General features: G+C 44.2%; 1 protein-coding gene across 1 annotated transcript in view; it reads right to left on the bottom strand.

Moving 5' to 3' along the window:
* Nucleotides 1–14484, bottom strand: part of GLDC (glycine decarboxylase) — a 232154-nt gene that overhangs the window by 35178 nt on the left and 182492 nt on the right. Inside the window, exons 18-21 of the mRNA XM_086961354.1 lie at nt 13459–13608; nt 8502–8614; nt 5173–5314; nt 370–481 (exon numbers count right to left, since the gene is read on the bottom strand). Coding sequence (XP_086817480.1) covers nt 370–481; nt 5173–5314; nt 8502–8614; nt 13459–13608 — 517 coding nt within the window. The remainder of the gene's footprint in view (nt 1–369; nt 482–5172; nt 5315–8501; nt 8615–13458; nt 13609–14484) is intronic.

Below are 14484 nucleotides of genomic sequence, written 5' to 3'. Positions count from 1 at the left end.
TAACACGACATCCAAAGAGTCTTGAGAAAGGAAGACGGCATGTATCCTTATCCACATGGCGAATGACAGGGCGATCTCCCTACTAGTAACTGCAGTACGTGGAGGAATGAACAAGAATGCTGTATGCAGTTTATTAAAAAGGAAAATAAATGTTAACATTTATTTGTAAGATGTAGCGGGCCAGTTTGACAGTGGGTGTGAAAGTCAACGAAATGACATCGAATGCTACTGGTTAGTACTGATATAAAAGCACAGGAGAGGGTTTATGGTATTGTCTGTGGTCAATATTCCTGAAGCAAAGCCACATTCACAAAATGGTTGCTATGTAAGACAGTCATGTGAAATCAGTTGTAATAAACTGCAACTTACCTCTGATACCCCTGAAAAGCACTTTGTAATGCGTTTCTAGTCTCCTTGCCATGTAATTGGCATTTAATATGGCAATCTCGGTAGCATGTTTAAGACCTTTTGAGCCCATCATCTGGAATACAGTAAAGAAGTAATAAGAAACTAGTTCAGGAAAAAGAAAACAAACAATCAGTGTATTCTATTATTACTGCATATGTGATAAAGGAAATAGGCAGCAAGATCATAAGCCCTTACAAAGGCTCCGTGTCCAAGAAAAAGGAGTGTGCATATGTAATCTGCACAACTAACTATACTGTTACACTTAAAGGCTGTTACATTATTTAAAAAGACCACACATCCACCCAGTGCTGACAAAAATAGTAAAGCTGAATAAACAGACAGTGCAAGATCTCAAAACATTTGACCGACGCATTTTCATGTCAAAGGTGGTAATTTAAGATACTGCTTGGCACAAACCCCTTTTATCCACCGTATTATGAAATCTTTTCTGGAGGTGGTAACGTGCAACAAGAATGCTGGGTGGCATTTTGTTTTAGTGGTGATCTGCGCTGCTGTTTTTGTACTGCTTTATTGTAATTTGATGGTCATGTGTTGGTCTGTGATTGTCTTGCGTTCTGTTTGGACTGTTTTGAGGAACGGTTCACAGATGGGTTTTTTTGTGCTATGTTGATTTGTGTATATCATTTTGCTATATTCTGTTTACTTTAGATATGTTCAGAAATGCTGCTACATTTTCCAGACAAAAGCAGCACAGGTCTTGAAATTTCCTATGACAATCAATCATTTACCGCAGTCTAAGGTAGTAAAATGGCACCGCTTCAGCTCTAAAAATTAAATGCATCAGTCAATCCAAACCTGTAGCAGAGACCATTCCTTAAGTTATCACTTGCAGTGCTCACTATATGGTACGGGGGTGAATGTTTTATAACACGATTTAACCTGACCCTGGGTCCTGAACACAGATCACCCCACAAACGTAAAGAATTAGAAATGCATTAGGTCTCGCATTTCTTACAGTTACAGCTACCGAACAGAAATTACCACTTTGCAGGTTCCGCAGAGAGCATTGCTCCGTGAAACGGCCTGAAAGCCTATAACGATGTTGATAACCTACAAAATAAAAAGGCAGATCAGGATGACCCAGAGGAACTGCAGAGGTATTGGGATGGCCATGCAAGCAAACAATGAGTGAAATCGCCTGGGCGTGAGCCAAGCACGCAAAGGCGGGAGAATCAGACCCAATGCACCAATAAAAAAACCTGTATTTCTAAATGGCACACCAATGAACAAATGGCAATTCATGGGCATGCCAAAAGCCGATAGAGGAGCGAACAGGTCTTGCAGACAGTGCATGCGTGGTGCCTAGGCTCATCTAAAAGTTACTATTAAACACGAATAAAAATAAACACTAACTTTTGTGGTAATACCATCAAATTCCACTGTTATAGCCAGTGTTTTAAATGGGCAGGTACTGTCTGGTACGGAGTACCTGCACTTTTTTCATTTGAAGGGAGAGTACCTGCACTTCTCAGCACTGCTGCAATACATTTAATGGGAGAATTGGGAGAGTAGCCGCAATTCTAAGGAGCAGACCGGTACTCTAAATAGTGAGTATCTGCACTTCTGTATTTCCATTTAGAGCACTGGTTATAACTGATTAGGTCCATCATCCTGCAAAGTGATCAAAGGACCTAGCTGATTCAATACGAATCTGATTGCCGTCTCCTCTTAATAAATGGAACTTGTGTAAAACACCTGGCAGGACTACACAGAAGCTCAAGACTTCAAAGGGGCTGGGAGTAATGTTACTGGAATTTGTGAGAAAAAAAACAAGTGATTATACATAAGCAATTAAAGAGGCAGGGAACGAAAAAAGAGGACATATGCCCTGGAGCCGATGTCTCACTAGTAGTGGAGGGGATGGTGCACTCCTGGGAGGAGGGGGTCAGGAAAGGAATCAGTGGTATCTGGATACATGAGATGGAAGGGGCGAAAATGCAGATAGTCACAGAAGGTGTGGGAAAGAGTGTGTGTAGGTAGGGGAGAACACCACACATTGGCAAAGTCAATAGGTCTCACCAATGCAAAAGCTATTGGCTTTGCCAATATGTGTTAGCCATGTTGTAAACCAGTGTGGATGCTGTTCAGCATGGCTAAAAGTTAGTGGGGTAAAGGAGAGGGGCGTGGAGTGTTGTAGAGTTGAGTGTTACAGAGTAACGTGGAGTGGTGTAGACCAGAGTTGAGGGTCATGGAGTGGTGCAGTGTCATGGAGGGAGTAATGTAGAGGCGAAGGGCGTAGATCTGAGTGGCATAGAGTGTCGTCGAATAAATTGTCGCAGAGTGGAGTGACGTAGTGTAGGAGAGTGGAATGGCAGAGTAAAGTAGACTGGCGTTGAGGAGTGGCACAGTGTCACAGTGGAGTAGAGCGAGGTAGAGTGTTGTAGAATAGAGTGGAGTAAAGTGACAGAGGGAGTGGAGTAGTGTTTAGTGGCATAGCGTGCAGTAGAGTGTAGTGGCAGAGTGGAGTAGAGTTTATTGGAGTAGAGTGTCAGAGTGGTGTATCGTAGAATGGTGTAGAGTGAAATGGCGTACAGTTCATTGGTGCCGAGTAGATTGGCATAGAGTGCAGAGGCATAGACTATTGGTTTTGAGTAGAGAGGTACAGAGTAGAATGCAGTGGGGTGGAGTGGCTCAGCCTAGCGCAGAGTGGCTCAGCCTAGCGCAGAGTGGCTCAGCCTAGCGCAGAGTGGCTCAGCCTAGCGCAGAGTGGCTCAGCTTAGCGCAGAGTGGGGCAGCGCAGAGTGGGGCAGCGCAGAGTGGGGCAGCGCAGAGTGGGGCAGCGCAGAGTGGGGCAGCGTGGTATAGGATGCAGTGTCAGAGTGCAATGGTGTAGAGTGCTGTAGCGTGCGGTGGCATAGAAAGCAGTAATGCAGAGTAGAGTGTTGGGAGTGCAGTGGTGTAGAGCAGCACAGAGTAGGAAAGAGTGGCTTAGCATGCAGTGGTGTAGAGAGCAGTGATACAGAGTAGTTAGCATACAGTGCAGTGGTGCAGAATGCATTGGTTTTGAGTAGTGGTGTTTAGTGCATTGGCAGGGAGCAGTGGTTTAGAGTAGAGATCAATGGCAGAGTAGGGTGGTGGAGAGTAGAGTGCCGCAGCAGAGAGCAGTGCAGTTGAGTTCAGTGGCAGAGCGCAGTGCTGCAGAGTAGACAGTCGTAGAGTAGTGGTGTATAGTAGAGTTGCGTGGAGTGCAGATAAAGTGGAGCAAAGTAGTGGTGAAGAGAGCAGTGGCTTAGGGTCCAGTGGTGCAGAGTTAGAACAGAGTGGCGTAGAGCAGGGTTCTCCACAGTCGGTCCTGGAGGGTCAGATCCATGTGTAGCATATCACCATTTAGATAGATGGCATGGATCCAGCCCCCAGGACCGACTTTGGAGAACCCTGTTGTAGAGTACAATGGCAGAGTGCAGTAGCATAAAGAGTTGCAGAGTAGAGTGGCCTAGAGTGCAGTGGTGCACAGTAGACTAGCCTAGAGTGCAGTGGTGCAGAGTAGACTGGCCTAGAGTGCAGTGGTACAGAGTAGACTAGCCTAGAGTGCAGTGGTGCAGAGTAGACTGGCCTAGAGTGCAGTGGTACAGAGTAGACTGGCCTAGAGTGCAGTGGTGCAGAGTAGACTGGCCTAGAGTGCAGTGGTGCAAAGCAGACTGGCCTAGAGTGCAGTGGTGCAAAGCAGACTGGCCTAGAGTGCAGTGGTACAGAGTAGATTAACCTAGAGTGCAGTGGTGCAGAGTAGACTGGCCTAGAGGTAGTGGTGCAGAGTAGATTAGCCTAGAGTGCAGTGGTGATGAGTAGATTAGCCTAGAGTGCAGTGGTGAAGAGTAGATTAGCCTAGAGTGCAGTGGTGAAGAGTAGATTAGCCTAGAATGCAGTGGTGAAGAGTAAAAGTGTGACAGATTACAATGGCGTAGAGTGCAGTAGCGTGAATGGTTGCAAAGTAGAGTATAGGGGTGCAGAGTGCAGTGGTGCAGAGGCGCAGAGTGGAGATTGGAGATTGGAGTGGATTAGCATAGAGTGCACTGGCTTGGAGTGGTACAGAGTAGAGTGCCTTGGCCTAGTGTACAGTGTTGCAGAGTAGAGTGGCATAAAGTGGAGTGGTACAGAGTGGAGTGGCAAATATTTGTGTAAAGTACAGCGACGAAGAGTGCAGCGGTGCACAGTAGAATAGCATGTGGTGGAGTGCATTGGCGTAGAGTGGTGTAGAGGTGAGAGGTGTGGAGTGGTGCATTGTAGATAAGTGACGCAGTGCAGAGTGGTGTAATGTGAAGTGGTGTAGAGTGGAGTGGCGTAAAGTGAAATATGCATTGTGCGGTAGCTCACTGCCATTACAGACAACACTTCTTTAATTAAGATGACCATTACACTTGCACAGACAGTAGTTTTACTGATAAAAGTATACAGCGCACAAACTATGTGTGTAAATGTCATCAGTGTATTGATTTATTTTGTTTGTATTAAAATAATTGTTTCCAACACACTTCAGAACTAACCAAAAAAATGTTCAGTTGTGCTATTCTAAATATAATATATATCAACCCTGATAAAACCATTAACTATGCTCAGATGTCGTACGGAGGGGATGTATCTTGAGGAACTCACTCCAGGTGATTACAAAATAAGAAAAGATACCAATAAGCTTTCCAAAATAGATTATACTAAGCCAAGCCTGTTACACCACACTAGATATCGAGAATAAATCCCCCCTTCAAACTCAAATCAATGGAACCCCAGTGAGTGTACTCCCGAACGCACCTTGATATACGCCCAGGAAATTGGCAGGATGGCGCTGGAGCCCCACGGTGCAGCGCTGACTGTGCCCAGGGGGGTGGCATTGCTGTCCGTATGCAGAGGGATGACAGGATGGCTGGGGAGGAACGGGGCAAGATGCCTTTTCCTGCAAATTGAGCAAAGGGAGAACAAAATGTCAAACAAAAAACAGCAAAAAAAAGTTAGTTCTTGCAACCACGTAAATCTTGTACCCCCAGGGACAAAAACTGCCTTGTGATTTATGCACCCGATAGTAGGGCGCAGACAGTTCTCTATATGAGTCAACATTTTATTGCTATGTTGTAGTACTGTACATGCAGAATCAATGACATGAACATGGCGTTCGGTGTGAAGATAATCAGTGGAGGTGCTAGAGCGGACTCTCAATCTCTTATAAACCCATAGCTTTGCTCCTTAAGTGAGCAAAAGAATGTAAAGTTGCGTCTTTTGGGAGGTGTGTTGTACATATATGAGCATGATTGGACACCTTATGGCTAGATCGGTCATGCAGCAGCCAGTGCAAAACCATTCTCTAATAGTATTAAAAGACAGTAACATTAAATCCGTTCAACAGAATTCAAGGGCAGTTGAGGTCCCCATTCAATGGGTAAGTGGGGGAACAACTTATGCTCCCAGGGTCTAGCCAAACCCGGCACTTCATAACCTGAACAATGGCAGCGGGCCTTTTACATTGTCCTACTTGGATTTCACATCATTTGGCAGAACTCTGGAAAACAGATGCCCAGGGCCTGGGGAATCAGCACTGGATGTCAGCCTTTGAAGGCCAAGGTCAGCTCTACACCTGTGCTTGAGCAGGCTTGCATGGGGACGTGTTCTATGTTGGCTCTCTGTTTATATGTCTCAAGGCCTCACTCAGACACCGTCCCCGCCCTGCAGCTTTCCAATGATGTTCACTACAAGAGCTCTTCAGTGTAACTATGCCTCTCTGGGAAGGGCAGGTCAGTGGAAAGAGAAGTGGCATAGCTAGGCCATTGGCCCCCCAAGGCGGCCCAGGCGTTTGACGCCCGGCATGTAAGGGAGGGAGCTATGCCACTAGGAAAGAGGGCTTCTGAGGAAAGCTGTTCAGTCATTTGCTGCTGTGTAACATGTCGATATGCATTGAGTGGTCAACACAGAAGACATCCATTCACCAGTAAAGACACATTCACTGGTTCTTTTTAACAGAAAAAACATAGCACAGGTGTGGGTGAGGTGGTCCCAGGAAATTTGGCATGAATAGGGAGGGCTAGCTCCTGAATGCTGTAACAATAACCCCAACATGCTTCACATTCTTTAAATCCAGCCAAGTAGAAGTCCATGTACAAAGAAAAGAACTGCCAATGAATACAAAGAGTGGTTCTCAACAAAAATACAAAGTGGTGCCCAAGGTTGTCTGGCAAGGTTTGTGCCAAACACAACCAAATAAAAAAAAGGACTGAAGTATGAGCAAACCTGTGGTTATGTCACTCATCTGCATCCAAGCGCAGATGAGCCAGGTAATGCCATTGGCCAATTCTTAATTTGAGCCAGTGGTTGCCGGTGGGGCTTTCCAGCACATTTTTTTACTCAGATAATGACAGCGAACAAGAGGAAAAAAAACACGCAAATGTGAAAGGAGGAGGAAGAGAAAGACGGAAAACCGGGCACAAAGGGAGAAAGCAGGTACCACCAGCAAGAGTGACAAAGAACAGAAGCAGGGGTGGCTGGTGACTTGAAATCGGTGGGGCACGAAAGAACTTTCCAACTTTCACACTGACTGAAAGAAGCGAGTGAGACAATACTTACAAGAACCCAAGGTCTGAATTGTGCAATGCAATTCACTAAATGCCAATGATTTGGAAACAAGGGACATAAGTTGTGGATAGCAATGCAGCGCCTACTTGATTTGAGACAGCAGCATTAAGTCAGAGAAAGTACTTTGTTGAAATAAAAGAAAAAGTACTTACCCAACGGCGTGCAGGGAAGACACAGGAAGAGGCAGGACGCCGGGACCACCATCTAGTGTTCCCTAACCATAGATCCTCCAAACCTGACTAGGAAGTGAAGAGGGCAACAAATGTAACCAATCATGGAGTTGCTCTCATGCGGTTTCAGCATGAGAGCAGCTCCATGATTGGTCTGAGCAAGGGAACAGTGTTCCTTTTCTGATTAGGAGCCTGTGATTGCAGTCTGCCTGGCTGTCAACATAGCCATTCATGGTGCGGCTGAAGTGACCCATGTGCCAGCCAATCTGAGTTGCGGACTATATTTAGGCAACCACCCCAGAGTCTACAGGGATGCAACGCACTTGAAAAGTTCATGTGACCATTGACCATTTTATTAAATGTATGTTTCTGCAGCTGCTGCTCTCACATCATTCAGGGCTATGCTCCTCCGCCCTAGAGGAAGAACCGCAGCTGGGCAGAAGTGACTGGTAGTGGATAGAGAGGCCCGAGGTGAATTCAACACTATGCAGCCTTTGGTATTCAGTGCACCGATTTTTAAGAACACCATTGGAGCGGAGTTTTGGGGTCTGGCACTCATCCTTATACAAATTAAGGACTGCCCTGGGATATCAAACGGCTTCTGCTCAGGACAAAAAGTGCTCTGGCTTTTTCTTCCAACAATCAGTAAAGGGACTGAATGCAGGTGTATTGCGCCATTCAAAGAGAATCCCTGAGCCAATGAGCGTAGGATTTGGATGAGCATGTCTATACCGTTGGCACATTTCCTAGTGCAAGAGAACACCTACTATGTAGTATGGCTAGTAAAGAAAAACAGGCTATTTTACACACCCAATGTTAGGATTCGTCAATTGAACAATTACTTGATATGAACGTACCTAAGCGATAACTAAAACCTTACATTATAAAAAATCAGACTTCTGGTGAGATGAAAAAGGCAATAAATAAGGTATGTAATCAATCTCAGCCATTAGCGATCGCTACAGGCTGTACTCCAGTACATTGTTTTTTACCATCATGCCACTCTAGAACAATGCCTGCCTTATGCAAATCAGTACTGCCCCTGCCCCTCATGGGAGCAGTCTGGCATGAACTACCAGGCAAGGCCCTCTCGAGAAGGGAACACAATCAACTCCAGATTCTTTTTGTGTTAGATGCAGAAAGGCAACCCAATGCATATGTAAAATTGATCTCATCCCTGGAAAGAAGCAGTTTTGGATAAACCAGCCACGCTGTACTCACAAATGTATACCAGATGTATAGGATCCATTCTCTCGGCTCAGAGGAGCACGATAATAAAAAGTTGTTAGTAACAAGTGCACATTTTCTGATGCGATGGGCTCAAGGTGAGTTTGCCCCTAAGATACTAACACTCCGATCGGTCCCATTCCAGGTCCCCCACCTCCATGGGGAATGCAGAAGGTTTTGTGAAGGTTCAAGTGCGAGACGTCAGATCCATAGTCACCAGGACGGCATAGCCCCACCTGTCAAGGAAAAATAAGATCTCAGTAAAGCAAATATTGTCCAAACATATTCAAATGACGTATTTAGGATGTGGATGCAATGTAATGCCACAGGTTGTTAGCCTCCTTTGTTTGATGGAAATCTTACTGCACTTTGGATTATTTAGGTCGCCTCTATATTATCCTATTAAGTACTGCCTACACTTAAGTGAGTCAATAAATGTTGCGTTTACTGCACGAGGGGAGTAGGAGCTTGAAAGTTATGCGAGAAGTAGAGAACTGAAATAATGTGTTACTAAGAAGTGCTTTTCTTTTGCTCGCTCTACCTACTACACACTCGACTATTCAATTTGAGCTTTGTGACATTTTGTGCTGTATTTTTAAACTTGAGATTGAGTTGCTAGCACGTCAGGAAAAGCCCTCTTGGATACCTTCTACCTGCAGATTATAGTAATTTACAATCATCTCATATCACAGGCTGGAGCTCTGATGTCCGCATGCTCCTTCGATCTGAATGCATTAGGAGGCAGCGAATTGATTCATAGGATAACCCTCGAACTGAATGCAATAGGAGGCAGTGGGTTGATCCATAGGATCCCTCCAACTGAATGCAATAGGAGGCAGTGGGTTGATCCATAGGATCCCTCCAACTGAATGCAATGGGAGGCAGCGGGTTGATCCATAGGATCCCTCCAACAGAATACAATGGGAGGCAGCGGGTTGATCCATAGGATCCGTCCAACTGAATGCAATGGGAGGTAGTGGGTTGATCCATGGTCTTCAAAGAGCTTATCAGGTCAGTCTGTCCCATCACACTGAATCGGATGGTAGGAAGCCTTCTGGATCCTGCTCACACAAGAAACATTTGCAAAACTTTGCTTTTAAAATTATGAATAAATTGTGACATTTCTAAAATCAGTCTTTAGGTTCACAAACTGGATGAGTTGTTGTTTTATGTAAAGATCACTGGAGATGCAAAAGGGACAATGTACTCATTTTGAGTGTTATTTTTAAGTGCTTGCGCTTTGGTGGTAAAAGGAACGGATTTGTAAACAAAGGAACTAGAAAGTTACATATTCATAAAAATAGAGGGTTGTGAATTAAGGAACAGGCAAATCATGCGTTTCTCCAGAAAAGTTCTACCCATTTTATTTCCAAACACATCTATCTGTGCTTGTATTGTTCTCAGACGAATGATATTCCAAGGCCACTCAATTTCATAGTTTGTCTAAAATATGAACTTGTCCAAGATTCTACGACTTAAAAGAGCCTACAAGGGCTTCTCATTGCCTCCTCGTAGACTTGGGACACACCTTCTGCCATGGAAGAAAAAAAAATCCCTTCCCAAGATATTTCTGAAATAAAAGCACAGACTTCGGTTACTTCTGTACTGACAAAAATCCCTGAAGAATGCCATGCAAAAGGGTCATTTGGAGGAGGGGAATTTATTTTTAGATAGACACACAGTCCAACTGACAGCAAATGAAAATAAGCTACTATCACGGACTTGACACACTTCAAATGAGGTTTTACCCATGGTGTCGCAGTGCAGTTTCCTGCCCTCCTGCTTCCGTCAGCCGCTAGCCTCCAGCCATGTACAGCCCACTGCAACCCGGTTCGAGCTATCCTTGGCCTACCAGTATAAGCCTCACTCATCCCAGGTTTTAAGTTTAACGGTGACATACTATGCAGAACAGCACGGTTCAGCCTCATGGCATGGTATGGGAGTGGCTCCAGTCCTTTCCCAACATACCCACTCACTCTATTCTCAATTTCGGAACAATTCCAACTTCTTCCTGGTTAAGTGAAGTGAGAGCAGAACATGAAGCTTTCAATGTTCTCCTTTGCATGTTGCCAGTGAATCCTGGTAATATCTCTCTTCAAGTTTGATTCCAGTTGATCCTGTAACCCTTTTAGGCGATGTCCTTGCTAGGTTGCTATCTTTATGCAGGTGCTTGTGCAGGGGTGTTTTTTCAGTTTTGTCTGCCAAAGCTGTTGGGTCATTACCGGATTTCAGTTTCCTAGTTCCAATTCCCCCACCTACTGCCAACAAGTATTCACAAGGACAGAGGAATCAGAAGCCCCTTTTATTAGTAACACAAAGGCTACAACATGCTACAAAGGTGCAGTAAATAACCTTCCCACACTTATTCCAGTAAAAACAATAGTATATTTTCGAGTTGAAAGAAAGGCCAGAAATGCTGTCAGATAAACTGATTTTGTGACAGATTTGACATCCAAATTCCAAATAACATTTTTCTGCACTGGATAACAGTTTTATAGTGAAAAGCTGTGCAACGTCACACCTTCAAAAAAAAGGTATGGAAATCGATAAATTGGGAATCCATAAATCGTGGTCACACACAGATCTTCTAACGTTTTCCAAAACAAGCCCCAAGAGCTATAAAATATTGTAAAAAATCCCCCATATTCACCCATTCCAGTGCTACTCTGTTACAGTCGAAGATTCAGCAATCTCTCAATTGGACAAAGAAAATGTGATAAACATTCTAGGATGTGCCTTGCAAGCAATATTTTCAATCTGGGGAAAGCTGAAATTCATGAAAGTCTAGCAGCGTCATACATTTGTTAAAAGTAGATCTCTAGAAGAATCCCTTCCAAGGAGACTAACAATACCCTCAACATGATATATCACCCCATAATGCACTTTAAGAACGAATAGTGTGCCCAAGGAACTTTTAACAGCCAAACCTGCTGTGAACCTGGTTAAACAAATCAGCAGAACTGTTAGTAGTCAATAATTGCAGGCAACTTTAGTAACAAAGACATATATGAAAATGCTCCCGTACCATACAGAGTCTAAGTGAATACACTCCTGTACCATACCGAGCCTAAGTGAATACGCTCCTGTACCATACCGAGCCTAAGTGAATACGCTCCTGTCCCATACCGAGCCTAAGTGAATACGCTCCTGTACCATACCGAGCCTAAGTGAATACGCTCCTGTACCATACCGAGCCTAAGTGAATACTTTCCTGTACCATGCCGAGCCTAAGTGAATACGCTCCCGTACCATGCTGAGTCGAAGTTATACATTTAAAAAAAGCAATTTAATGGAAAACAAGCAAAGTATACAAAACCAATACTTTAAAGTCAACTGCCAGTACGGTCAGCTGGTGTGGCATGGAAAAATATTTTTGATAGGGCATTGCTCAGGCAGTTGGAATCAATGGTGATGAGATCATGGACTTCACTTTCCAGCAGCGCCCCTTCTCACTGTCCGACTGTATCGAATAGTGAAACCACAGATGAGCCAAGTGGGTTGGCCAGAGCAGCCTCATTGGATTGAGAGGGGGTGTCTGGTACTGGGGATGAAAAGGCCTGTTGCCTACATCAATTGTGACTATAGACTAGCACAGCTTGTTCTACGCATTTACACACCCATTGATGCAAAGTTGAACCCTACCATATTGTAGCAGTGCATCATTAAAACACACTTTACTCCTAAAAAGTGCCAATTATTTCGTTGCATATGAGGTGCTTGACCATGTAACATTTGTTATTCAACTTTGTACCATTTGGGAACAAAACCTGCATTTACTGATGACTAGATTCTTTTGGGCTTCAGAAACTTTCTTTACGGAGGTGGGGGATGACATGTTGCTCCTTTGCACCTTCCCTGCCACAGCGCTGCGAGGTGGCCTTGGTGACATGTCGGCATGTTATAAATAATACAAATCGGTATAGAAGGGTGGAGAGAGCTATGTGGTAAATTATCGATCTTGTACTGAGCTGGGGGAGCATGATAAAGCTTTTAAACTCCATTTTAATTTGAGACCTTTTTGTGGCACAAGGGTTAATTTACAAAAATGCAGAGCTTCCTTTCAACGCAAGATTTTTTTCATCACACATCTACAAAAAGCATAGTGTAGAGTTCAATAAAAAGCACATACAAGGTTATTCTATTCTTAAAGATAAGGTGCCCATTTTGAAACTGGAGTGAGTGAATGCAAAGATGCAGAATTTGGTTTTCAGAGTAATATTTTAAAGATGTATTTAAGTACATGAGAAAGGATTTGAAGGCTGTATGCAATTTCTATCATTCATTTCAAATCTGCTTACTTGATTTCCGTCAAGCACAATGACATATCCGGATACTCAACAGCACTAAAGGGGTCACTCTGCCTGGGAACACACAGCTTAACGCAGTTAACTCAAATCTGCCTGTGACCTAGATTCAAAAGCTCGCAAAACAAACTGGTTTGTTTCCTACACAACCTCGAATGTTACAGTACGAAGAAGCGCAGCATACATTAAACTGCGGCTTGTCCAGGCATATAGGTAACAGGTGGCACAGACTAAGGAGGCAAGGCCCCTATCCTCAGCCTTACTTTTACAGTGCACTGTTTTCAGGTTTGTCCGTTCAAATGCCTCAACTAATATCACCCAGGAATACAACTCCCATGAGTTAGTTTAAAGAAAACCCCAGAAGTGGATCCCTGTTCTCCGCGACATGGACACATTGCAGAACCTCAATCTTAGCGGAGTTCATACACTGCAAAACCTCCCTTAAGTTAAATCTAGAATTTCTCTTAAAATGTCAGGACGAGGGTCTGGGTTTAAAAGGCAGGCTAAAAAGTAAATGGAAGGACATACATGTACATTTCTCAAAGCATTCATGTACATTTCTGTTGAATCTCGTCTCACTTATCTTGCAGACTATTAAGAATAGGTTTCAATGATGTATATATTGGACCAGCGTTTGTTAAAAGCTTCGAAGCAGCATCTCCTTTCAAATCCATCAACAGAAGCTCAAAATCATTACAATCCCATTATGCACACCACTCACACAACTCAAAACCAACTACACCAAGTTATGTCAGTAGGATGAAAACAATCCCCACCTGAGCATTCATGTTTGCTCCATCCAAGTAGACCTGGCCGCCGTGTCGGTGAATGAGATCACAGACATCGCTGATATCTTCTTCGAACACGCCGTTGGTGGATGGATAGGTTATCATAATGGCTGCCAAGTTTTCTTTGTATTTGTCAACCTATTACATAGAATGGAGATATCAAATGAATGTGAATCACAAACATGTTCTGTGGCCTGCCGAGATCGAGAATATTTGTTTGAGGATGGGAGAGGCCTCTGCTATTTTTGGAAATGTTGCTGCTTTTTCTTTACCTCTCTTTAAGGAAGTATCACTCAGAATAGGCTTGGAACAGCCTGTTCTGCAGTTTCAATGCACTGGAAGTGATCTTCGGAAGGAAAGCCTTTGCTTGGGACTCCACCTGGTGACCAGCTGAACTCTGGCCCACCCCAACCGCAACTACTCAAGCCAGAAATTTGGGTATCACCTCAGACGTCAAGTTCGACATGACAGTCCAAGTAAACACAGTTATCTCCACCTCTTTTCACATCCTGAATATGCTGCGAAACATCTTTAAATGGCTAGCAGAAATCACTTGGAAAATTGTTACCCAGGCACGGAGTACCAGCATTCTTGACTACGGCAACACTCTGCAGGAATCACAAAGCTGCTGCTAAACCGGCTCTAAACCATCCAAAACGCCGCAACAAGACTCCTCCTCAACTCTCCTCGCCACACCCACATCTCCGAGAAGTCCACTGGCTCCCCATACACAAACGCTCCCAGGTCAAACTGTTCACACACACACACACACACACAAAGCATTTCACATCACGGTCCTGCCTATCTCAACAACCGCATACACTTCCACCTACCTCCCAAGTACCTCTACTCAGCTGGACTCTCAACAGCACACATACCTGGCATACACAAAGCCACAGCAAGAGGTCGAGCCTTCTACATCTCCCCCAAAGCCAGAACAACCTCCCTCACCACATCCGAGCCTCCTCATCTCTTCTCAAATGCCACAACAAGCTGAAGACCTGACTTTTTTAA

The sequence above is a fragment of the Lissotriton vulgaris genome, chromosome 3_1 (assembly GCF_964263255.1).
Source record: "Lissotriton vulgaris chromosome 3_1, aLisVul1.2, whole genome shotgun sequence".
In the NCBI taxonomy this organism is placed as follows: Eukaryota; Metazoa; Chordata; class Amphibia; order Caudata; family Salamandridae; genus Lissotriton; species Lissotriton vulgaris.
The sequence above is the reverse complement of the archived record's forward strand: the minus strand, read 5'-3'. Positions and strand labels throughout refer to the sequence as shown.